At 42.4% G+C, this 26,666-nt stretch overlaps 1 protein-coding gene across 5 annotated transcripts; it reads left to right on the top strand.

Annotated features, from left to right (window-relative positions):
* Nucleotides 1-1,684: 1,684 nt before the first annotated feature.
* vangl1 (VANGL planar cell polarity protein 1) lies at nt 1,685-26,598 on the top strand. 5 transcript variants are annotated; one of them, XM_089007971.1, is made up of 10 exons: nt 1,685-2,010; nt 6,170-6,279; nt 10,635-10,761; nt 17,445-17,876; nt 18,932-19,107; nt 19,369-19,529; nt 19,628-19,663; nt 21,681-21,828; nt 22,934-23,168; nt 24,951-26,598. In XM_089007971.1, the coding sequence occupies exons 2-10, from the start codon at nt 6,209-6,211 to the stop codon at nt 25,209-25,211; spliced, it is 1,647 nt and encodes a 548-aa protein (XP_088864097.1). In that variant the 5' UTR covers nt 1,685-2,010; nt 6,170-6,208; the 3' UTR covers nt 25,212-26,598. The 5 variants fall into 5 exon arrangements, with proteins under 5 accessions (XP_088864097.1, XP_088864122.1, XP_088864087.1 ...); XM_089007996.1 differs by having other exon boundaries at nt 6,070-6,279; nt 17,445-17,546; XM_089007961.1 differs by having other exon boundaries at nt 6,070-6,279.
* Nucleotides 26,599-26,666: the final 68 nt, after the last annotated feature.

The following is a 26,666-nucleotide window of genomic DNA, read 5'->3' as shown; positions in this document are numbered from 1 at the left end:
GGAAGAATGTGGTGGGGATAAGAGTTAAGGACACTGAACTGAGATTTGGAAAAGCACGTGTTGACAAAGGGAAGATAGAAGTAAACATCAGAATCAGAATCAGAATACCTTTATTCGTCCCGCAATGGGGAAATTTGCAACATGCAGTACTAAAAAATACCCACCAAAACTTTCAGACGTCAACCAGAAAGACTCATTAAAAGCAGTGACGTGCGGTGAGGTTCATGGCTGGTGAGGCAATGGCGTCATCGATGACGTCACCGCTCGTCTCTACTTAGTCTTTGAACGGTAAATTCAGCGATTTTGAAAAAAATCCTAAAACGGTGAAGTTAAATGGACAAGAACTTTAAAGTACAAATCACTAAATACATCTAACTGTTTAATTTATTTTTTCATTTGATATTTCCATGACAGCTTTCCATGATGACAGGTGAGGCACTGCCTCACCTGCCTCCACTGACTGCACGTCACTGATTAAAAGCGTGAAGTCATATACGTCAGTGCCAGAATAGGACAACTGACTTGCGGGGTCAAATCGCCAATGCTGTAATAGGCAAACTTCACCACACGATGGTGTAATAATCTTTCACAAAATCGAGACACCGTCACAGACCTGTTGATCAAAGTATCCAGATGTTGCTTATCAAATCCTCACATTCCGTAGGGAACGATTTGAATGCACCTAATATGTGGTTTTATATTTTGGATATTTTCAAAACTTATAAATGTAAGTGATAGTGAGAAAAATAATTATAGTTACAATTATAGTTTCGTGTCACACCACCCCATCACTGACAAAAGGGTCAGACTAAAATCATGACCTCTATTGTGTCCTGGAGGGCATCAGTTCTAAGGCGACGTGTGTGTTTGGAGTAGGGGAGGTTGAAAGGAGGACAAAAATATTGATTTATACACATCAGCCACTACATCGCTGGGGGCATCTGTTGCTTCTTTTAGTGTATAGATGTGTGTGTGTGTGCGTGTGCGTGTGTGTGTGTGTGTGTGTGTGTGTGTGTGTGTGTGTGTGTGTGTGTGTGTGTGTGTGTGTGTGTGTGTGTGTGTGTGTGTGTGTGTGTGTGTGTGTGTGTGTGTGTGTGTGTGTGTATGCGTGCGTGCGCATGCATGTGTGCGTGAGTGAGGGAGAGAGAGAGAGCATGAGATGAAGAGGTTACATGTCTTATGGAAGATTGAAAACTCTCATTCTGTTGAATATTAATCAGAATCAGAAAACCTTTATTCGTCACACAATGGGGAAATTTGCAGTCCACAGCAGCAATTTGAAAGGGGATCGTTTGGAGGGGGGGGGGGGTGAAAGAATAGAAAACAAGATATTCTAAGCATAGCAGAATAAAAATGTCAACTGCATACTGTGCAAATGTAAATGTGCAAAACCGTTTCATAAAAACTGTACATAGTGCATGTATTACATCAACCCATATTTACAAGTGTCCCGTTTTTTTTCACATATGATCATTGAGAATTGTGAAGCCTGACAGCAGTCGGTAGGAACGAGCGGCGGTACCTCTCCTTCTTGCAGCGCGGGTGTAATAGTCTCTGGCTGAAGGAGCTACCCAGTGTTGTCATGGTAGGCAGGAGGGGGTGGGAGGGGCTGTCCACCATAGCTTTTAGTTTAGCTCGCGTCCGTCTGTTGTCCACCTCCTCCAGAGAGTCCAGCGAGCAGCCCAGGACAGAATCCTAGGAAAAATAAAAGAACCAAGAACGCATTGTTTTCATTGCCATTAATGCTGTCAAATCCTCCTATTTTCTCTGAATGTGGCCATCATGAGAGGAGAAAGTTAGGACACCACCTCCCTGTCATTCCTAGCGGCGAGTCACTACACCCCAGCGGTGCTGCCAGCCACTGCCGCTGAACATTCCAAAGTGGCGGGTGTGGACGCCCCCCCACCACCTCCCTCCTGTTAGCAAAGGCTGCTTCCCTTTTGTAGCCAACTGTTTGACAACGCTTGGAATTTGAATCAAGCAAAGCAATGAGATTGTTCCCCACAAAAGGTGAGCTTCACTTCGATGACGATGCGTCGCGTGTTAAAGATCAGCTAATTAATTAGCAAGTTAGCTCAGTGGGGCGTGAAGGTCTCGGCATGGGAGTCTAATGTCCTGTCTCCGTTGCTGTTGACGACGTGTGTTTGTTTTCGTTCGCTCGATAACTCCCGTGAATGTAGAAAGTTACTTGGTTGTTGATAGGAAACGACGCGCCATTGTCATCTACCCGTGTGAATTTTACAAGATTGACGCACTAACAAAAGCCGAATCCATTTATCCCGCAGCTTCGACGTGTCACATTGTTATCAAGGAGTTAGTTATTCTTTGTATTTTTTTTTTTGTTAATGGCTTAGCGTATCGTAATGTTTTTTTTTTATGTAAGCGTATTTCTCAGCTTCGGGACACAGCTGTTAAAGTGTGAGCTGCATAGGGATACATGACAACAGTTGTTAGTGTTGAAATGCAACCAGCGGAGTGATACATATAACTGTCCGTTCACTACGCCAGTATATTTATCAAACATCGACAAAAAAAACGACAGTTCGAAAATCGTCATCATTTGTCTTTCAGTTCGGAAGATGACAACAGCAAAGTTAAAAGTAGGCTGCTTTAAATATCGAGAGAGTTCAGTTGAAATAAAATGCATCTATTATTCATGCAGTGAAGTGAAAGTTTATCCAAGAATGTAGGTTGCATATAAGTATGTGCCTTGTACACTCTTGTGAGTTCATCTCAGGATATTCCATTCACAGGCTGTCATTGAGAAATGTACCAAAGTAATGCCGAAATGATTAAGAAACACATGAATTAATTGTTTCAGATCCGAGGCAGGGCAAGTTATAAAGGGGTCATTGTGGAGAAATGGACGTTTTATGACTTGTCTCGCCATTAAGTCGCTCAAAAGTTGACAGAGGTGGGATGAGGTCACATACCTTAAGTACCAATGTGAAGCAAGTTTCAAGTGATGAATTTCAAGTTTCCCAAGTTAATATGATAAAAATCAAGTCAGTCAAGTCCTCCCAAAAATTCGAGCAAGTCTAGTCAAGTCGCCAAATCGTAAATCAAGTCAAGTCTGACTTGCAAGCCTGAAAATTTATTTAGCTTCCTGAACCCAAAAACTTTGGGGAATGCTGTGTCAGTCATTTTGGGCGTGCTGGAGTGCTCGTCCAGCCATTCCTGCATCAACCCGTGCAGTGAGCATCATAGTTTCGACAATGTAGAGTTCTGGTGATGGCTATGCCAAATATACACGCACTATGTCATGTATATGTTTGTGTTTTAATCAAAATTAGAAAGCACCTCTAATCTCAGTTCAGTACTCGGCCAAAGATTTGTAAGCTTGTCAGTCAACACTCTAAAATTACTCACTCCACTGGAGACTTGGATCATAAATTAGCTTTTAATTTTGTTTCTCCAGGCTCCTTTTTTTGCACCCTGTGTGAACTTGAAGCCTTGGACCGATTAAATCCCGCATTGAGGATGTTGCCTTTGCCTTTCAAAAGATTGACAGAAGAAGACAAACACATCACAAGTCCTAGGGGTGAAACACACGTTTTGAAGAAAGTTGTATATATTATATTATATATATTATAATAATGTCACGATCTGGTTGGTGACCAACGGGTGGCGTTGTCGGCCCAGCCTGCACCTGCACAGGTGTTGGTCGTTCCAATCAGTGGGAGTTAAAAGAACTCCCGGCATGACCATTCGTTGTCGGGTTATTGTATGTGTTTGCTTCACCCTGTCAGATTTTGTTCCTGCTGACTTTATTTAATATAATTTGTCAATTACACCTTGCTACTTCTTGCTGCTCCTGCCTACTTTTTTGGGATCCATCACCATGCAAACCTTGACAAATAGTTGCAATGCAGACACGAGAAAACTCACTGTCTTGGTGCGACTAGATGTAAGCTCTGCCTTTTATATTGTTGATTACCACCTTTGATGAAACAGACTTATAAAACTCTGGTTTTATTCTTATCTCACGGACAGATGTTACTTTGTTAATTTGGACATTTGTTCTTTGAGAGTCCATGAAATTAAACGTGGAGTACCCCAAGGTTCAATTTTAGACCCAATACTTTTTCATCTTTACATGGTTCTCCTTGTCATCAGGAAACATCTACGCTCATGACACACAGGTGTATGTCTCCTCACAAAATAGGGTCTATTAACACTCCTTCAAATTGTATTTTAGATATTAAGTCATGGATAGCAAATACATTTTGACAGCTGAATCAGGACAAAACTGATGTTTTAGTTATTGGCCCTGAAGATCAGAGAGATCATCTTTTTCATCATTAACTTGGGCGCCATGAAGTAGAAAATTATGTTTTATGGGGACCAGGGAACAGATTATTCTCATTTTAATGGTTTCCTATGGGTAATCAATTTTTGGGATACACACTTTTCACCTTACACATTCTGTCTGGGAACCAATTAAGTTCGTAAGCCAAGGTCCCACTGTATATTGCATCAACCCATATTTACAAGTGTCCAGTTTTTTTGTTTGTTTTTCTCACATGTGATCATTGAGAATTGTAAAGCCTGACAGCAGTCGGTAGGAACGAGCGGCGGTACCTCTCCTTCTTGCAGCGCGGGTGTCATAGTCTCTGGCTGAAGGAGCTACCCAGTGCTGTCAGGGTGTTGACCTTTTATTTGATTATGTATCCTTTTGTAAGTATAGAAATATAGGAAAATATATATATAATTAGAGGGGAAAAAAATGACCCTTCTCACAACATAAAATGGTGTCCATACGCAGTTGTTGGCGGGACTCTTGTAACGACGTTTTCGCCAAACCGGCACCAAAACCACTGTAATCCACACTAACCATTCAGTGGGACAGCACAAAACCTACTCACAGCTGCCGCTTCACGTTGCCGCTGCGGCAATCCACAAGTTTCGGGTCAGTAAGCAACGATGTACGTCTCGGTCCAGCGGCGCCTGTCACGCGGCGGCTTTTCTCAACAGCCCCAGGAGCAAAATATTTTTTTTCTTTCCATTTGACTTTCTAATGACCCACAGTCAGTGTTTCTGTTTGTGCATATTGATGTCAACAAAATTCATATTAAAGATGACAGTCTAGTTCAGCCTGGACTGAGCTTTCCCTTCATCCTGACCTTTTTGTTGAAAGAGCTTCTTGGTGTCGCACTTTGTTTCCTCTGCTTTAATGGCGGAGCCCATGCACCTCTCACAATGACACTGCATATAATCTGATCAGAGGATATCTAGTTCCTACAATTTTTTTTTCTCGTTGTGCCACAATGGCAACTAAACTGGGCCACACAGGAAGGAAAAAATGCAAGAGGGTCATTTGAGACATATAGTATACCTCATGCTATTGTCTTGCTTTGCCACCCTATTTGTGATAATGGGCTCTCTTGGCACCTCACGTAGGATATTTTGGTGTAACATTTTCTTCGTTCACGCAATATGACTGCCGTGTCTTTGTTTTCTTGAGTAAATATCTGACTAACAGCTTTAAAAAAGATATCCTCCCCCGCAACCCCTGAAATTGGCACATTTCCCCAAATATTGTGCTCATCTCTGCATATTGGCATTCCAAATTGGCAGCACTTTAGCGTCTCACAGATCTCAAAACGACAATTTGAGGAGTCAAAAATGAATAGGATCTTCCAAAGAATTATCAAACGTGTTGGTTTGTGATGGACAAGTGAAGCTTCATGAAGCACTTGTGATAGATTTTGACTCCAATAGATGTCAGTCTTGGCTTAAAGATGCAATGGATTTTAAAGACATTTCCTTTGCACTAACCTTCATATTTAGATCAAGAGCACTATCTGGAGGAGTCAAAACGCATCACAAGTGCTCCATGAAGCTTCATTTTTCCACCACTAGTGTTGGAAGCCAGTGAAGGTAATGCCAGAGCGGGTGTCATGTGTTCCCTCGTACGACTACCAGTCAAGAGGCAGGATTCTGGACCAACTAGATAGACACTAGAGACTGCTGACTCGTAAAGTGCATTAATTCATCTAGATTTTTTTTCACACATTCTGAATGTAAATGTATTTTTTTTTTTTTTTTTTTAATACCCACCCCGCCCAGGTTGGTGTTTCGCTGCCTCGGGATTCATTTCCAAACCGACCGCCTGAGCAAGACGGCCACCCATCGCCTCTTTGCCAACAGGACGCCTCTTTGCCAACAGGACGGACCAAGTCCGGCCGGATTGCAGCGCGGCGTTGCCATGGACACGGAGTCCACCTACTCCGGCTATTCCTACCACTCTGGGCGCTCACGGGGTTCCCATCGACACGGGTAAAATGGAATCCTACCCTCTCTTTAATGTTGAGCCACGCTGGGAGCTGCTATCGGCTTATCTTGCTCATCTTCCTCTGGCTACGCATTAGTGTGTCACCACCACTCTGCTTTGACATGCCTGATCGGGCCTAATTTCTGATGACACCAGAGATAGGACCAGAAAAGCGCTTTCTTGTCAGCATCAGAACGACCCATTCATGCTTTTATCTTTAATTGGAGCGGTTTCACAAAAGTGTGTTTCATCTTTAATGTTGAGGATTTACGGCTATTTGTGCAGGTCGCCTCCGTTTTTCATGGATCTTCAAAGTATTTCGGAAACTGGACACATAGACAAAGGGAGAGATTATCCGACCCTTCTAGCAGGTTTTCCAAGTGGAATCTGTTGTCATTGATGCGACTCCTTTCCATTAAAAAAAACTAACAGAATTAACTTTTTTTTAAATCCAGGTAAGGCCATTGAGAACCAAAAAAACTTGGTTTGCTGACATTTTCGTAAAAAGAAAGCTCACCAAATATTGAGTCGAACGTAGGGTTGAATCATATGGATGTCATTTTTAGCTCGCTATTCATGCCAGGTTGCTTTATCGATACGATTTACAGTGATACCTCAGCTTACGAACTTAATTAGTTCCCAGAAAGTGTGTGTAAGGCGAAAGGTTTGTCCGACAAACATTTTTTTCTCATAAGAAACCATTACAAACGAGAATAATCAGTTCCCAGGTCCCCATTGAACATAATTTTCTATTAAATAAGCCTTAATGGACAACCGACGTCACTTTTCTGTTTCCTAACTGACATCAGAAAAACGTTTTATAGCATCTAAAATACCCAAAACACGCAGTGTGATATTTTTATTCAAATGCAAAACCCCAATAAAAATGACTTAAAGTTTCCAAAATCTGCAAAAAATTGAGCTGCGAATTGGGCATTTTCAGAAAGTCCCGCCCCCAGTTCTTGACGTCACGCCAAGACGTCTTGCATTGCTGGAGAATCAAAACAATGGCTTCAGATTCGGAGAATATGCTTTCTTATTACACATCCAGTTATGAATATGATTAAAATACAGTAAAGTCTTGTTATATCGATATTCTCGGGAGTCGGAAAAAATATCGATATAACCGGACTATCGATATATCCGATCCTGCGGCATGTAAATCTTCTCCTTGCGTTCATAGAAATAGTATCGTAATAAGCAGTACTATCGATATAACGAGACTTTACTCTAGTTCTAAAGAGGAAAGCATACATGTTTGCAATCAATTAAAGCACGGGTTGGGAACCTTTTTGACTAAGAGAGCCATAAAAGTAAAGTATTTAGAAATGTTTTTCAGTGAGAGCAACACACACGCATGCGCGGCCACTTTTCAACAAAATGTCAGAATGTATTATTTAAAACAACTTTGTGATGCTACTCACCGATGAGAAGGTTTCTTCAGCCGTCATCTGTACAAAAGTGAAGGTTTCGGACGTTTCGCCTCCTATCCAAGAGGCTTCGTCAGCGAATTAAAGTCTGACTGGTCGTATCGGCCCCATTTATATATCCCTAGGGATTAATTTAATTAATTTAATTTAATTCGCTGACGAAGCCTCTTGGATAGGAGGCGAAACGTCCGAAACCTTCACTTTTGTACAGATGACGGCTGAAGAAACCTTCTCATCGATGGACCACTCCTGTACGACTGAGAGCTTACACAGACGTGATGCTACTCACCGTTAACATGAATGGTTTTCCGTTCCTCACGATTGGGAAAAATCCAGCCAAACGATCGGAATGAAAGTCAACTTGCCGGCTCCATACGCGAAGTTATTGCTAGCTAGCCTGCACACAGCATATTAGCTTCCACACTTGCTATGCAACATACTTCTCACAGAAGTATATTGATGCTAACGTTAACATGGGGCTTGTTAAAATGTCACTGACATTCGACTGTTTCATCGATGGTATTGTTTCATTGCAAATTGGAATCGGAAACTTTTATCTCCACAAGGGCGAATCGTCAGTGTATTCAAGCTGAAGGTTTTTTACCTGTCGGGGGCTCATTTAAAGGGGCGTTTACCTGTTTCAACTGACGGCCAGTATCATCCAATCAAAATTGCGCTTTCTGCCAACTGCAGCCCCAACAGAAAATGAACAGAAAAAAGCGAGAATATGTATTTCGATTTATCGGTGAGCCATATGCAATCATCAAAGGAGCCATATATGGCTCGCGAGGCATAGGTTCCTGACGCCTGGATTAAAGAATTTATTCCGTGCCATTATGAAGCAACATTGAGGAGAATTGTCTCACCGAAAAAGAGGCACAAAATGGTGACCTCCTAGTGGCCACCTCCGTTTCCACAGGCTGATACATTCCTTATATGGAGCTTGGACGCCCTCTTCTGGCGGCTTTTGGGTGTAACATGAGGTCCCCAGACCAAACAAGTACAGCAAAATACATTAACGTGATGGAAGGACCGCTACAATGCGTCTTTTTTACGGTCAGGGGTGGTCCTTTAGTGACGTCATGTACGGACTCGTCACCAACTCAAAAACAAGACTTCCTGAATATTCAGCGCGAGTCTTAAAACATAAAATATAGCTATATGCGGTGTAATCTTATTAAAATACGCTCAGTAGAAGTCATTTGAAGCCATTTTACAAATTATGGACACAACTTGTACGGAGACGTCGGTTGTCCATTAAAAGGCCAGTGGTCCCCAACCTTTTTTTTCACAAGAGTAAATTGTTCTTTTGACAATAATGTCTTTTGCCATTATCACTTAGACATTGTGATTCGCTTATAAAATGTACTTGCATCGGTATATGCGGGGTTACAGCTCTTCAGATGAATTTAGGCAATAATTGGTAGATTTTGGATCCAGCAATGTTGGGACCACAATGTCTTTCCCTTGAAACAGCCGAGGATGTTCAGGATACGGAAATGTGTATTTGTAACATAACGTAACGGCCACGCAGCATCTCCATCTGCAACGAAGTTCATATTTTCACTCTTATGTCTGTGCCATTTTCATATTGGAAGGGAAGTACAAAAATAGAAGCGGAAAGCGGTGCGGTTCACACCCTGGAATCAAAACACAGCCCTGCTAGCATGTAGCGATTCCAGCACTGTTACTCACAGGTTCTTTCCGCTTTTCCTCCTGGCGCCAGGATGTCCTGTAACTCTGGGGTCGTTAGCGTGGCAGTTCAAGCTTTCCTATCACTTTTGGGTGGTGTTAAGTCAAGTCAGGCATTTTTTTGTTACAGCAATATGTTCTATGAGGCCCCATTTAGATTATACACGGTATTCCGATGAATATTGAGTTGCCGTCATTGACATCACATTTGCTCAGAACCAATTGTGGCTCAACTGTTGATTGCCAGGGGATTCCTGACCAAATGTGACATAATCTTTGGGAGGTGGTCACAAAATGGCCGCCTGTAACATGTTTAAAAAGGGTTGAATTTTGTTATTTCATCCTCATTCCACGAAGTCACGACTAATCTGAGTGCAGGGTTCATTGTAATAGTGGGGGTATATCGAGCACATTGTACAGGGAAAAAATTCAAACTTACATTTTATTGTGCAGACTTACAGGAAGTGAAAATAGAGGAAAATGTGGGTCTAGTTTTAAGCATAGTCTCTCTTGGAAAGACTGACCCAGCACGAGTTTCATAAATGAGTTCTCTGAAAAGATCAGTGGATTTAAAACTGCCGTCACATTGAACTCATGCATAATGATGGGAAAACGAAGCTTCATGAAGCACTTGTGATATTTTGGACTCCTCCAGATGGTGCTTTTGGTTTAAATATGAAAGTGCAAAGGAAATACATTCAAATTCAATTGAATCTTCAAACCAAAAGTGCTATCGATATGAGTCAAAAACTATCAAGTGCTTCATAAAGCTTCACTTGCCTATCACTATTCAAAAGGCACTGAACGCCATTGTTGGCTATGGTATTTTTATTCTTGATGCAAGATGGCCGCCCGCTGGCAAAATGGGAAAAAGCTCAATGAGGGATTTACTGAGGCCACGGCGCATGCCAGCTTCCCAGCGGTCATAGATCCGCGTTGGGCACAGTGCCAAGTCGCCCGAGTGCTGTCCGGACAGAGGACGCTGATTACTGCTTGGTTACATTTGACACAGGATTAGAAGTGTAAATGCGCGGGCGCTCAATGGAGCTCATATGTCTGAGCGCACGTTTGGGTTGTATTTGGAGAGGCGTGTGACTTTGACATCTATCACTGACAGTCTCCATTCATTTTGCATTTTACACTTTTGAGAGGAAGCATTTAGGCTTGCTCATTATGTTTCTTTCAATCGGGAAATGATGGCAACTTTGATTATTATTATTAATTGTATTTTATTTCAGGGATAGAAGCCGGGATCGCCACAAGTCTCGCAGCAAAGACAGCCGCTCTGAAAAATCAATCACGATTAACCCCGCTCCTGCTGAACCACTGCTGGGTGACGCCGCTATTCAAGGCCAGCAGGTCCAGGTAGGCCAATCGGGCAGTCACTAATCACACAACCTTCTCACCTATCATCTGATTTAAATGAACAAGCCTGGTATTCATTGTTGTTAACCCTGCGGTAATATGATCACATTTTGAAAACCTTGGACATTTGAGAGACTATAGTCAAAATGAAGTGACGTAAAAACAAAAAGGCCATCTGCTATTTACTCGACAGGAGCAATCCACTCGTCGGATGAATTTGCATTGATAAAATAAACGTCTGCACAAATGTGCAGGATTCTAGCGGGCTGCAAGTTGTGGATGGTTTGTCAATTTGGAGAAAAAGACTCATTAATCCCCGGGAGGAGTCGGACTGTTTGTTTCAAATGCTTCAGTCGGGCCCCCCGCCCGAAATGGACCAGGCCAAGTCGCTTAGTTGAGGCGACTCAAAGTGTGTGCTCAGCCATCGTGCATGTCCATAGAAAATGACAAGTCATTTATTATGCGATGGATTGTGTGCGAAATGACAAATATAAGGTAAGAAATGATTCCGATTTTGCATCTATGAGATGACATTCACAAAATGACGGGAATTACTCTTCTTTTATATGCAATCAATAATATTCACTGTGTGCCTTGTTGTATTTAGATCATCTGCTCCAAATTGTTTTGGATTACTTGGACATGAGCTGTGATTACAATCTTTTTATGATTGGTCTGAATCTTCTGATTAGTCTTGCGGTTGTGGTGTGCATTGGTGAAAGAAATATCACTTCAGCTATTTTGTTTTTCTCTCATTCGTGTTTTTGTCATCTTGTTGACTTGGGATTTACACAATAAGACACTGGCTTGTGTCCCCTTGTGGCTACAGAACAAGCAACTCGATGAACTTAATAAAGATGAAGATGCTCAGTAAAAGGCTCCCAAACACAAAATGGTCATTGGCACAGCAGAATTAGAATGAATGACCAAAAAAAACGCTAACAAGCGGAAATGCAGATAGTTTACTGCGGATGCGCAGTAACCTGGACCCTGGCGTATTACGAGGCTTTTCTGGTTTCAGAAGTTGGCAGGTATGTAGACTATCGGTCGCAATAGCCATAAAAAACACAAGTCACACTGGAGTATAAGTTTTTATTTGAGGGTAAATGTATTTGATAAACCGACATGTCATCTTGAAAGGCAATATTAAATAAAAATAAATGACTGTCTGAATAAGTGTACATATGCTAATGTTACATAAAGCATTGACAACGAACTGTGAACGTTCCTGGCATTGTCACGTAACAAATGAAGAATTATTCAGATAACTAGACCGTGAACAACGTGCTAACGAGTTGACCAAAACAACTCTGTCACTCCAAATCACTTTTAAACAACTCCACCAATTCCAGAGATCTAAAATGCGAGGCTTCTTCTTCTACGTCGCTTACGTCAGACTCATCGTGGATTGATCAACATAGACAGAGAGTGCCCTCTTCTGGTTTAATGTGAAAATAATTTGAAATGACTCATGAATTTTATTTGGGAATTTAAAAGCATGACATGGAGCGCCATTCCCGAATTTGTTCCGGTTTTGTTTTTTTTCTGTAGGGGTGCCGATAACGCGCTGTTCAGACCTCTGGCAATATTTTCACCTCCCTCGAGGGGGCAGAATTTGCCTTTTGTACTGCCGCCCCCATTTCAAGCTCAGATAACTCCAGACCCATATAACATAGGAGTTTTATTCTGATGAAGGTCGAGAGTCAAAGGTTTCCTACGCTGCATTAAATTTTTATGTAGTCCAAAAACTCAATATTCTGTGGGCCCTACAATGAATGGGTGAATAATGTGTAAATAATTTCATGTGTTAAGTGGCACCTTCAGCCAAACTCAGAAAAAAACAGCGATTTATAATCCGGAAAAAAATGGTATATAATAATAATTACATTCAATACTAATAATTACATTACAAAAATGCGAAAGATCAGTCGCAGCAAGACGGAATATATGTCTGTAAATGAGAGGGATCAAAGTACAAGAGTGATGCTACAGGGAGAAGAGATAAAGAAGGTGGAGGATTTTAAGTACTAGGGGTCAACTGTCCAGAGCAATCGATAGTGTGGAAAAGAGGTGAAGAAGCGTGTCCAGGCAGGCTGGAACAGCTGGAGAAAAATGTCAGGTGTGATGTGTGATAGAAGGGTTTCAGCTAGGATGAAAGGAAAAGTGTATAAAACGGTGGTGAGACCAGCCATGATGTTTAGACTGGAGACCGTGCCACTGAAGAAAAGACAGGAAGCAGAGCTGGAGGTAGCAGAGATGAAGATGTAGAGATTTTCTTCGGGAGTGACCAGGTTGGATAGGATCAGGAATGAGTACATTAGAGGGACAACTCAGATGAGAGGTTTTGGAGACAAGGTCAGAGAGGCCAGACGGAGATGGTTTGGACATGTCCAGAGGAGAGAGAGTGACTATATCGGGAGAAGGATGCTGAGCCTTCAACTGCCAGGCAGGAGACCGAGAGGAAGACCAAAGAGGAGGATGATGGATGTTGTCAAAGAGGGTATAAAGGTAGCTGGTGTGAGAGAAGAGGATGCAGATTTTTGTCATTCTTATCCATACGGCATCAAAGGCTTCTTCTTCTTCTTGTTGTTGCTCATGAATTGGAGCTTGTGAGTGACAGAGTTATTCCAGCGATGACAGCTTGTTACCTGAGGGTCATGTGGAAGTCGGTCACCTTGTCTGGCTATCTTGTCCATCATCGGGCATCTCAAGCGTCTTGTTGGCAATCAAGCAACATTCACGGTGAGAGTGCATCGAGACAGAACAAAATCAAATGCTTCTGTAATTTTACTGACCTACTGCTGCGAAAAGGCACTGTAATTTTTTTTTTGCATATTCCTACTAACTCCTCGTGTCCTATTTTGTCATGTTTAGTATGTAAAAATGACTTCGAAAAAGCAGATTTGGCACTGTGTTTTCCCTGCACAAAAAGACAGATTTAACAGTCGAGTTTTGTGACCCCCAAAGTGTTATCGCTATTACAATAACAATTGCGGCCTTTCATTTCGATATTGCGTGCGTTGGGCGTCCATCTGCCCAAGTGCCGCCGCAGCCCGACTTTTATTATTTATCGTTTTCTGAGGAAAAAAAAAAAACATTTTCCTGGCCGCATCTTGTTTGACTGTAGCTTTTAACGCGTGCGCTCTCCCCGGTGTTCACTGGGTCAGAAGAAATGGGCAGAGAGTGGCGCCGAGGCAAACGGCGGGAGAAGAATGAAGCAGGATGCCTGAAGGGAGTAAAAGGAAAAGTGAAGAAAAAGATGATGGTAGATGTGCATCCACTAATCGCCATTTTGTTTATTCTTAGCCCTGCGGGATGGTGGGCACCAATGTTTGTTTAGTGAACCCCTCCTGCCCCCCATCCACTTTCTCTTTATCTAGACGTCCTTTTAAACCAGCCTCCATCTCTTCTCCCACGGCATGGTCTCATCACTCATGCATTCTCCTCGTTTTCTTCTTACTCCCTAACCTCCATCAAGAGGCCCCCCTGCCCTCACCCACCCTGGCACACACGAAGATGCAAGTGACGTGCAATACCTCCCCAGGCACCATGAGAAAATTCTATACATAAAGTAGCCTCACGCACTCCTCTGCTTCAAATCCACATCGTGCGGTCTGTCGGTTTTTACACAAGTCTTCTGACCACTGCGATGGGCCGGTTGAGGCTAAAGTACAATGGATGACGATTTTGGAATATGCACGTCTAGCGTGATGGAGACAGGCGATGAAGTTCTGAGGGTTCTCGAGGTCTGTGAACCCGTAATTGAGAAAGAGGAGGTTATTGTCACCACTGGAGAGGCCGACCCTAACCTTCCGCCATTGGTCAGCGCTGCAGTTGGGAACAAATTAGGCCAGGTAGGATGACCTCTGTGACAAATTTGCCCTTTTGATGGGAGCACAACCTCTATCTATCTATCTATCTATCTATCTATCTATCTATCTATCTATCTATCTATCTATCTATCTATCTATCTATCTATCTATCTATCTATCTATCTATCTATCTGTCTGTCTGTCTGTCTGTCTGTCTGTCTGTCTGTCTGTCTGTCTGTCTGTCTGTCTGTCTGTCTGTCTGTCTATCTATCTATCTATCTATCTATCTATCCATCCACCCATCCACCCATCCAATATCCCCATCCACGCATATCCAATATTGGGACTATTAAAGGCTTTTTTAGTCTTATTTTATCCTGTTGACAAATGCGGGTCACTGTTGTGTATTTTTAGTCAGGCGGCCTGGAGCAGATTACAGATTGTGCGAAGACTCGTGTCAGGCAAGGATTTGATGATGATTTTATCCCACATTTTAATCCCTAAAATGCACTTTGACCGACTTGCAACAGTGTGGGGCGCTACTGTTTTTGGTGTTTGTTATGTCTGAATCCAAATTAGTCATTCCATTGTCTGCTTTGGGATTTGTAAATCAGTTTCTAGAGATGGTTTCACCTGCTGAAACATCAGGAAAAGGTTTTCCCGTAAGACCAACTGGTGAATTTTCCGTTCCATCCATCCATTCTGCTTTTTCTCACGAGTGTCTCAGAGCAGATAGCTGGCATTGGGCAGTGAACACTCTGAACTCTTTGCCAGTCAATCACGCTCAAAGTCAAGGCGCGATGATGTGGACAACCATCATTTTATCCCACCTGCAAAAGCAAATCAAGCATGTCAAGTTCCATGATGCCTGCTAAAGTCTGAATCATAGTTGCTTGTGATGGGTGAGCGAAGCTTCATGAAGCACTTGTGATATTTTTAGACTCCTCTTGATGGCACTCGTTTTAAAGATGCAGTGGATTTTTTTTAAAGCGTTTCCTTTCCACTAACTTTCATATTTAAACCAAGAGCACCATCCCGAAATCAAAAATATAAGTGCTTCATGAAGCTTCGTTTTCCCGTCACTAATAGTCGCATATAATCCACAAACATTATCCTTGACTTCTGATTTTAAAACGACTACTCAGTCATATATCGTTGTGTATGTGTGCGTGTGTGTGTGTGTGTGTGTGTGTGTGTGTGTGTGTGTGTGTGTGTGTGTGTGTGTGTGTGTGTGTGTGTGCGCGCGTGTGTGCGTTTGCGCGCATGTGTGTATAAGTGTGTGTGCGTATGCGTGTGTGTGTTTTTTTTTCCAACCACTTGGTGTGTTTTGGGGTCATGTAAATTCAGCAACGAATCATTATGTCAAGGTACAGACTTTCAGTTCAAACTTTCCATTGTTAGACATTGGTCATCCTCTTGAGGCCAGGGGCTGATTTCTTTCCTCCAACTCCCAGTCAGAGCCAGAACCCCCCACCCCCACTTTGTTCGTCCCCTGCCCCCCACTTGACAGTCGGTGTTTCCTCTTCTTTGTGCCGGAAGCTTGTTTTGACTGCTTTGCAATGAGTCCTTATCGTTGTTGTTCTAAGTGCTTCGCATCAACATGGCTGACCTTCATAATCTACGGATACAGTCTCACTCTCTGGCCCAAGTCGGCATCGTGCACTGTTGTCCTTTTCTGCTCTCCATTTTTGACCCCTTCCTTCCTCTCCCGACGAGACAACCTTTTCTTTTCCTCTCACGAGGTCGGACAAAACTGTAACACAATCTAGTTATGTGATGATGATTGATCAAGTGCCACAAATACAATACGATACTTTAAATTTAATTTTTTTTGTCGCTCTTTCACAACAACCACAGTTGTAACAAAGTGCTGTACATGAAAATGTAAAAGATAATAATAATAATACAGGTGACGCATATACCCTGCTATTAATGAAATTTGGTGTGATTCCTTTTTTTTCCTAATCTCCCAAAATCCTAGTAGAACAATCTGAGATAAACCTTCTCGGAACCACAATTTTTTAATCAAAATAATTTTTTTGATTGCATGATACTGACGCCGTTTGGCGGAAAGCGCCATTTTGATTGGGTGATCTTTATTTAGGTGCCGTTGATGTCGAAACAGGTAAACGTCCCCTTTTGAATAAGCGGACAAGTAAAAAAAAAATCACGTTGAACGGACCGAATGATTCGCCTTTGGTTCTAATTTGATAGATTGTAATTTGCAATGAAACAATACCATCGATGACAGTCGAATAATGTCAGTGGCACGATGACAAGCCCCATGCTAACGTTAGCGTCAATATACTACTGTGAGAGGCAGCAGAAAGCAAGCGTGCAAGCTAATGAGCAGTGTGCAGGCTAGCTGGCAGTAACCTTGCGTATGTACCCGGCAAATTGACTTTTATTCCGATAGTTTGGCTGGATTTTTAACAATCATGAGGAACAGAAAACCATTCATATTAATGGTGAGTATTATCACAAAGTTATTTTAAATAATACGTTCTGACATTTTGTTGAAATCAATTTATCTATCTATCTATCTATCTATCTATCTATCTATCTATCTATCTATCTATCTATCTATCTATCTATCTATCTATCTATCTATCTATCTATCTATCTATCTATCTATCTATCTATCTATCTATCTATCTATCTATCTATCTGTATATATATATATATGCTGTATATATATACTGTATATATTCTGTATATATTAAACAGTATATATGCACGTAAACTCCCCCACGCCTATTTTTTCAGACTTTTTTCTCATTTGTCATTCTCATCCCTGATTATATATTTGTGATGACTTATGAGATACAAGCAAAAGTTTGTTGTTGAGCTCATGAAATGTGGAATTTTCAGGATGACAACTGGGGCGAGACCACCACGGCTGTGACGGGCACTTCGGAGCACAGCCTCTCCCAGGAAGACATTGTGCGCATCACCAAGGACCTGGAGGAGAGCGTGGGACTCGACTGCCGCCGCTATTTTACGCTGACGCTGGTTGCCCTCCTGGGTCTCCTGGTCTTCCTCTCACCGCTGGCCTTCCTGGTCCTCCCCCACCTCCTCTGGCCCGAGAAGCTGCAGAGCTGCGGCACGGCCTGCGAAGGCCTCTTCATCTCCGTGGCCTTCAAGCTGCTCATCCTGCTACTTGCCGTCTGGGCCCTCTTCTTCCGGCCACCGCGAGCCAGCCTCCCGCGCCTCTTTGTCTTCCGGGCGCTGCTTGGTGTTCTGGTGCTGCTCTTTGTGGTCTCCTATTGGTTGTTCTATGGTGTGAGGATACTCGATTCGCAGGTGAGAACGTGATGGGGTGCCCGAATGCCTGTTTGGTTTCTGAGAGAGAAATTTGAAAACAACCCGCCGGCTCTGGGGTCGCGTGCTGCTCAATAGCGCCAGCCTAGTGGCTCCCCAGTGCTTTTTCAAAAATGTTTGAAAATGAAAAAACTATGTAGACGGGCATTTCATGGACATTTCACAGAGAGTCCTGGTAATGAATGGTAATGGGTATGGCCGGGAGAAGCATTTTTATATGCTACACGTAAGCTACGATAATTCATACTGTGTATCGCAAAAGTGTGTCCTAAGCCCCCTTCATCTTCATTGATACTAGACTAATATAGCTATTATAGATACAATTGAATGTGTTGCCTTCATTATGAGGCTTGTATATGGATGGTTTTTTTTTGTTTGTTTTTTTGTGGCACCAGACATATTTGTTTTGAGGGGATGCAGGAGCTGGGTCCAATATGCCTCCAACTCCCGTCTAGGGCTTTTTGTAATCAAGTGACTATTTTTTCATAGTAGGCTAATATAGATACATATCACGTGTTGCCTTCATGATGAGGCTTATATATGGCTTTTCATTTTTTGTGACTCTAAACATTTTTTTTGTTCCAATATGGCTCTTTTCAACATTTTGAGTCTTTTAAAGCTTTAGCTTTAGTGGGAAGACTTTTTTTCCACCAGCTTGTGATTAATGGCCATTTTCATTCCGTTCCTTCATCCAAAAGCACATTTGAAGGCATTCCGCACATTTTTTTCCGATGAAGTAATGATCGTAGAAAAGTTTGAGTCCTGTTTTTCCCCTCTTCTGAGATGAACAGTAAACATGATTCAGTGCCAATTGGGGGCTTTGGTCACATATCTAATGAATCAATTCCAATGGATTAGATTCAACATGTTTTAAATTTGGAGTAAAACTAGCTCTGATTGACACATTCCATTGCGCTGCTGATTGAAATGCGAGTATGCTTGTCAGGAAATAGACATGTCCCTCTTCACGCCTGCTTTTACACCTCGTGACTCGCTGTGGTTGACTTTGGCTTTACCCTCACATTTGTGCCCTTTAGGATGAAAACTACCAGGGCATCGTGCAATACGCCGTGTCGCTGGTGGACGCGCTGCTCTTCATTCACTATCTGGCCATCGTGTTGCTGGAGTTAAGGCAGCTTCGGCCCTACTACTCCGTGTGTGTCACACGTTCCACAGACGGAGAAACCAGGCACTATAACTTGGGACAACTCAGGTGAGAGAAGTGACAAGCAATGGCAGGATTGATTGGAGACGACTTAGGTCCTCTTATACAAATCCAATACGTGTTTCAAAACTCGCACACACACGCACAGAGTGTTACAGATTACCATAGCAAGTTAAAAATTGTATTCTCTGACATTGCGGTGTGCTTTTGACTTTGGCTGTTCAGTACTCATCTACCTTTCAAATCCGTGACTTTGAAATCGTGTGCTCAAATTTGTGAAAATTATGTCTTTGGACTTTGTGTGTGCAGTATTCAGCGGGCAGCACTGGCCGTGTTGGAGCACTACTACTGTGACTTTGCCATCCATAACCCGGCTTTGCTCTCCGCCTCCAAGTCGCGCGCCGCCAAGCACCTGGCTGGTCTCAAAGTCTATAATGTGGACGGGGACTTCCCCGCGGCCCCCGCCGAAGGTGCGTTTACCTCAGATCACACTGTGCCTGGAGCCCTCCCGCTTCACTAAATTATGTGTGTCATTGACTGTCTTCTCTCCCGGTGTTTTCTTTTGAAGCCTTTAAAGCTAAACTCAGAGCGTATCTATTGAACAGTAAGTCAACTCAAACGCTGATGCTTCTCACTCGCAGGTTTGCGCACGGCGTGTGCACCTTGTTATATGCCGCACACTCACACTGATGGCATGCCGCGAGTTCCCGTCAAATATTCAGTCGACTGTGTGAATGTAACACACAGCCGTTGTTAAATTATCACCCGTTCTTTGGTGTCATTCAAGTGCACTAACCTGGCTCACTTCTTCCCTCCTGCATGTTTCAAGAAAATGGCTGACAATGTGTGTTACCCCCCTACCACCATACCCCCCTACCCCCATACACACCCTTTTACTCATCCAATTTAATCCAGAGAGTTTGATTATTCCTGACAAGCTACTGTTTCCAAGCGTGTTAACATTTGCAACATAATCATCCGCCCATCCCACCTTCAGCGCTGTCATTCAAAGCGGGGTATGCCGAAAAACTCCCCGCTGCTCCCTTCATGAATTATTCTATTTATGCGCTTTCTTTGGTCCACATGAATAATTTATCCCCTGTGCCATCTCTTAACCCGCATTTGCACCGCTCAGGATTCGGCCTCAAGAATCCGCATTTGTAACAATACAGCAGTAGCTGTGAGCCATGTTAGAGCGCAGAAGCATTCTGAATTTCACAAGGTTATGCTGAATGAAAATAGTTTAAATTCCAAGGTGTATGCCTGTTGCAAGGGGTGGAACAAAATGGGGTTTGGATTTAAGAGTGCATCGAATTGAATTAATTCATATCACCACCACCCCCTTCCTTGAATACTATTGCAACCCATTTATTGGGATACTGTATATATATCTATATCCATCTATCCATCTATCATCCATCCATCCATATATACAAGTTGGACTGTCATGAATGGTTGAAAAAAAAACATTTTTAAACATTTCTAACTCGCTAGGTAATGTTCACTTGCAAACCGAACAGAAAATGTACACATAATGTTTTTAAAACAACCAAGTATCTTTCTTTGCCAGCCAAGAATGGGAAATGACATAGACAGGCGAACAAACACCCTTGGTATCGCGGAAAAGTAATCTTTGACTGAACACAAATGGTGTATAGATGCACAGACATGTATTAATTCTCGCGTGTGAATCACAGTTAACTGCAATTTGTTGAGGAATGATGTACCTCTTTGTATGTCTTACATGATACTGCAGTCCCCAAAATTGTTCCATTTTTGTTATTTAAAGGACAACCGACGTCTCTGGACAAATTGCGTCCATAATTTGTAAAATGGCTTCAAATGACTTCTACTGAGCGTATTTTAATAAGATTCCACCGCATATAGCTGTATTTTACGTTTTAAGACTTGCGCTGAATGGCAGTCCGTACGTGACGTCACTAAAGGACCACCCCTGACCGGAAAAAAAGACGCAATGTAGCGGTCCTTCCATCACGTCAATGTATTTTGCTGTACTTGTTTGGTCTGGGGACCTCGTGTTGCACTCAAAAGCCGCCAGAAGAGGGCATCCAAGCTCCATATAAGGAATTTATTAGCCTGAGGAAACGGAGATGGCCATAGGAGGTTGCCATTTTATGCCTCTTTCCCCTCAATGTTGCCTCATAATGGCATGGAATAAATTCTTTAATCGATTTCAAACATGTATGCTTTCCTCTTAAGAACTATTTGAATCATATTCATAACTGGATGTGTAACAAGAAAGCATATTCTTCGAATCTGAAGCCAATGTTTTGATTCTCCAGCAATGCAAGACGTCTTGGCGTGACGTCACGGACTGGGAGTGAGACTTTCTGAAAATGGCCAATTCGCAGCTCATTTTTTTTGCAGATTTTGGACACTTTAAGTCATTTTTATTGGTGTTTTGCATTTGAATAAAAATATACTGTGTGTTTTGGGTATTTTATATGCTATAAAACGTTTTTCTGATGTCAATGAAGATACAAAAAAGTGACGTTGGTTGTCCTTTAAATGAAGTACTGTATGTCATTATTCTATGTTTATAAAATGTAATACTAGAGATTCATTTCGACATAAAACTCAGTTTCCGTGTGCCGCGACAGGTCCGGGAAACAATGCGACCACAGGAATGGCGCACTCGCAGTCCAGAGCCATGATTGCGGCCGCCGCCCATTGCCGGGATTCCAGCCACAACGAGCTCTACTACGAAGAGGCCGAGCACGAGAGGCGAGTGCGCAAACGGAGAGCGCGGTGAGTGGCGGAAATGAATCGGCAAAAACTCGTCTTCTTCTTTATCAGCATTCTCAGAGTCTCTTGAATACTTGCCACCATGCACGTTAGTACTAAATGAGCTGCAGTAATGAACTCATTCACTGCCATTCACAAATTTATTCTGGAATTGAAAATATGACATAGAGCGCCATTCCCGAATTAGTTCCGTTTTGTTTTTTTTTTTTGCTTGGATGCCGATAAAGCGCTGGCCAAAACTCTGGCAGTGTTTCTTCCAATCCACGAGGAGTCATAATTTCCCCTTTTTCCATGTTAGCGTTTTGTTCAAGCTTCAACTGTTAACCAAATTTTAATCCAATATGTATATTGCATTGTATTTTGGACAGCTACCATCATTTCAGGCTCATATAACTCCAGACCCATATCATTTAGGAATTAACTCTTTTTTTCTGATGAAAGAAGAGAGTCTAAGGTTTCTTACACTGCATTGAATGTTTATGTAGTCCTAAAACGCAATATTATGTAGGTCCGGGAATTTGAATAACAATGACAAAAACCCTTGCACGAGAGTGGGAACATGTTTGCACTGCACATGTCTGGGAATGAATGAGTTAACGGCGATTCACACAGGATGAATAAATACATATGTGCAATACATGTGCATCTACATGTGCTGATACACCATTTGTGTTCAGTCACCCATTAATTCAAAGGTTATTACACTGCAATAACGATGATGTTTGTTTGCTCATTTAGGGTGTTTGCCCTTAGCAGATTGCGGCAGATGAGAAGGCAAAGAAAGCCACTTGATTTTAATTACAGTTTTAATTACATAAAGTGTACATTTTCCGTTCAATTTGTGAGTGAACCTCACCTGGTGGGTTGCAAATAAAAATCTTGAAGCTTTTTTTCCCCAACCGTTCATGACATTCCAACCTGCTTTTTGTTGCTAAGTGAATGGAGTTGAGTTTGCTCCAACCACACAACGCTTGTATCTCAAATTTTTGCTCTCAAGTCAAAGGTTAGCATAACGACGATTTAATTGCGTCTGAATATGTAAATGACCCTTTATTTCCTATAATATTGACCTGTGGTGTTGCACTTGCACTTTCCTTTCTGCTGCTAGACTGGTGGTCGCCGTCGAAGAGGCCTTCACTCATATCAAGCACATGAAGGAAGAGGAGCAGAAAAAAATTCCGGGAGACGTGATGGACCCGCGAGAGGCAGCGCAAGCTATCTTCCCGTCCATGTCGCGGACTCTCCAGAAGTACTTGAGGACAACCAAACAGCAGCACTGTCACAGCATGGAGAGCATCCAACAGCACTTGGCTTTCTGCATCAGCAACAACATGTCACCCAAGGTCAGGCCGCCTGTTCTCCATTGCATATTCACAAAAGCGAATGTGGGGGTGGGGCTGGGGTCTCAGCCTGTCTGGATAATTAATATAGGAGCTTTCAAAATACAGGAACAAATACTGCAACTTCTCAATATATGTAGGTAGTTTGTTTTTAGCTCATTCATTGCAATTCCCAAATTTATTCGGGAATTGAAAAGCATGACGTGGAACGTCATTCCCGAATTTGTTCGGGTTTTGTTTTTTTCTGCGGAGGAGGGCGCTAAAACACTGATCAGACCTCTGCCTTTTGTACAGCCGCCCCCATTTCAAACTCTGATAACTCCAGACCCATATAACTTAAGAATTAACTACAGTAAAGTCTCGTTATATCGATATTCAAGGGAGTCCAAAAAAATATCGATATAACCGGGACTATCGATATATCCGACCCTGTTTGCATGTAATTTTCTCCGTGCGTGCATAGAAATAGTATCGATATAACCGGGACTATCGATATATCCGATATCGATATAACGAGACTTTACTGTATTTTTTTTCTGATGAAAAAAAGAGAGTCTAAGGTTTCTTACACTGCATTGAATGTCTATGTAGTCCTAAAACTCAATATTCTGTCGGTCCTGCAATTTGATTGAAAATGACAATAACCCTGGCACTGTAGTGGACACATTTTTGCACATCGTCTGGCAGTGAATGAATTAATCTCCACACACACACACGCACACACACAATCACACCAAAAAAATAAATTCTGGTCTGGAAAGTTCCACCAGGGTCCACTGACGTATCTGGCAAGCTACCAGGGGTCTTTGTGTACCTACAAGCATGTTGGTCTATAACGGGGTTGTATTGTTTTCGCCTCGGCCAGCTTCTATAAGCTAATAGCTATATTCCGCTAACCCAGGGGTCGGGAACCTTTTTGACTAAGAGAGCCATAAAATTAAAATATTTAGAAATGTTTTTCAGTGAGACGCAGGCACACACACACACACACACACACACACACACACGCACACACACACGCACACACACGCAAACACACGGGCGCTGCAACTTTTCAACAAAATATCAGAATGTATTATTTAAAATAACTTTGTGATAGTACTCACTGTTAACATGAATCGTTTTCCGTTCCTCGTGATTGGTAAAAATCCAGGCAAACGATCGGAATGAAATTGCCGGTCCAGAGGCGAAGTTACTGCTAGCTAGCCTGCACACGGCTCATAAGCTTCCACACTTGCTATCTGCAATATACTTCTCGCAGAAGTATGTTGATGCTAACGTTAACATGGGGCTTGTTAAAATGTCACTGACATTCGACTGGCATCGATGGTATTGTTTCATTGCAAATTAGAATCAGAACATTTTCTCTCCTCAAAGGCTAATGCTCCGGTGCATTCAAGCTGAAGTGCACTCGTTGGGCTCATTTTAACGGTGTTTACCTGTTTCAACATGACGGCCAGTATCATCCAATCAAAATGCCGCTTTCGGCCAACTACAGCCCCAACGGGAAATGAACGGCGAAAAAAAAACAAGTTTTAGTTTTATCGGCGAGCCATATGCAATCATCAAAAGAGCCATAAATGGCTCGCGAGCCATAGGTTCCCGACCCCTATGCTAACCGCTTTATGAATTGCACTGGTGCAAAATTTTGGAATGAATAAAAAAGCAAATGGAAAGCTGCAAAGTTAAACGACAAATGAGCACTGAGTGAGTGAAGACACGGTACAACCGACTCAACACCCAATGAAGCAAAGATAAAAGGTGGTTGTGTGTGTTTTTCTGCAGGCCTTCCTGGAGAGTTACTTGAAACCAGGCCCAACTCTGCAGTACAGCCGGGACCACTGGATGGCGCGACAGTGGACTCTGGTTAGCGAGGCGTCGGTCACCAGCGGCCTTCGAGACGGCGCTGTGTTTGTCCTCAGGTGCTCGGACTTCAGCCTGGTGGTGTCTGTCAAGAAGATCCCCTTTATCCACTTATCCGAGGAGTACATTGACCCCAAATCACACAAGTTTGTCCTGCGGTTACAGTCGGAGACCTCGGTGTAGGTGTTTTTGTAGGTCATGTTTACTTTTACTTGTCTTTTTTCATGGATGTATATATTATCACACTTTTTTTAAGTTTGAGTGAGAATTTTTATTTTAGATTTGGACAGAAATATGTACATGAGCACATGTAAATATGGAGAAAAAAATTGAGGATGTTCTGCATATAATAAGCCTGATTCAACTTCCACGTGTCCATTCAATGGACTGAATTTTGGATTTCTTTACTTCTCTCAAATGAACAAATATTATGCACACAAGCCGACTCGTTTTGGAGTCACGGTCAAGAGTCCAGTTCTCGCTTCGGTCGCTGAGGACCATGTTGGATAATTTTAGTTCAGGTGAAAACGAAAACAATGATTTTATGGTCACCACAAACGTGTTTTCATGCCTCGGATCAGGCTTGTGTGCTACCGCCCCCTGGTGCACATTGAACAGAACTGCTGAGTGGTGAGTGCTTCGTCGATGCCAATACGCTGTATTTGTTTGCCTATTCACAAACTATTTATGTCCAGTAAATATGTTTCCTCCGATTGCCACCTTCCTAAAATAATGGTGGATGTCATTTTAAATACCAATTACTTTAAATTTATTCTCGAAGGATGTCGTCCATTTCAGCATAAGCGGCTAGCATCACGGCAAGCAGCCGTCGAAAGAAAAACAAACATTCGAAATATGACCGAGCCTATTATTTTTCGCATGCCACTATGTTACTTAAGACTTATTTTCGCCACCATTTAGCCCGCCAGTTTACGGACTTTATGTCGGGGGGGGGGGGCAAATTTAAAACGTAAAACGTAAAAATGTAGATGCTGTGTCTTAAGATACAGTTTCTGATTTTGAATGTTCATATACAACATGGGTTATTGTTACCAGCACGAATATCATCCATCTCGTTTTACATAATTGGCGAAGCCGGGGCTGAATATCAATGTCCGGTGCAAAAAAAAAGAAAAAAAAAAAAGAAGAACATGGACCCGTCGCAACGCAAATGCAGTGCCTGGGTTCGCCTGTCGATTCATCTGTCGTCGTCGGCTTCGCACGCCGTCCCTGCCCCCTTCCCCCAATATATATCTTTTCCTTGCCGGATGGGAAAGGATAGAGAAGGAAATGAACATTTGCATCTAAATGGAATGCTTTTCTCCCTATTTATTTGGTAATGTCGCGGTTATGTGTGGATGGATGCGCCTTCGTCTCCTCCTGTCGGGTTCATCTTCAAGCAAATGTTCTCTCCCGCTTGATGGGCACACGGGATAAACAAAATGGTCAAAATAACTCTAGTTCGTTTAGTATCTTTGGCATTGGGTGAGAAAAATCAAATACGACACTGCAGGCTGAATCGGACGTCTTAACGAATGTTGTTTTAATGAGCTGAATTTGGGAAGATTAAAAGTACTTCCATAAACCACGAGTTATTACTTTTGTCAACCCAAATGCAACTTCACTTGGGAGTTTTTT

Source organism: Hippocampus bargibanti, linkage group LG01 (genome assembly GCF_051943395.1).
Source record: "Hippocampus bargibanti isolate YZ-2025 linkage group LG01, ASM5194339v1, whole genome shotgun sequence".
Lineage (NCBI taxonomy): Eukaryota > Metazoa > Chordata > Actinopteri > Syngnathiformes > Syngnathidae > Hippocampus > Hippocampus bargibanti.
This window is presented reverse-complemented; position numbering and strand designations above follow the sequence as displayed.

Bases quoted from the DNA above. Each gene is read 5' to 3' on its own strand.
- vangl1 (XM_089007971.1), top strand. From the start codon at position 6,209: ATGGACACGGAGTCCACCTACTCCGGCTATTCCTACCACTCTGGGCGC. The intron at 19,530-19,627 runs GTGCGTTTACCT...TTTCTTTTGAAG, and splicing joins CCCCGCGGCCCCCGCCGAAG to CCTTTAAAGCTAAACTCAGA. The intron at 21,829-22,933 runs GTGAGTGGCGGA...TTCTGCTGCTAG, and splicing joins GTGCGCAAACGGAGAGCGCG to ACTGGTGGTCGCCGTCGAAG.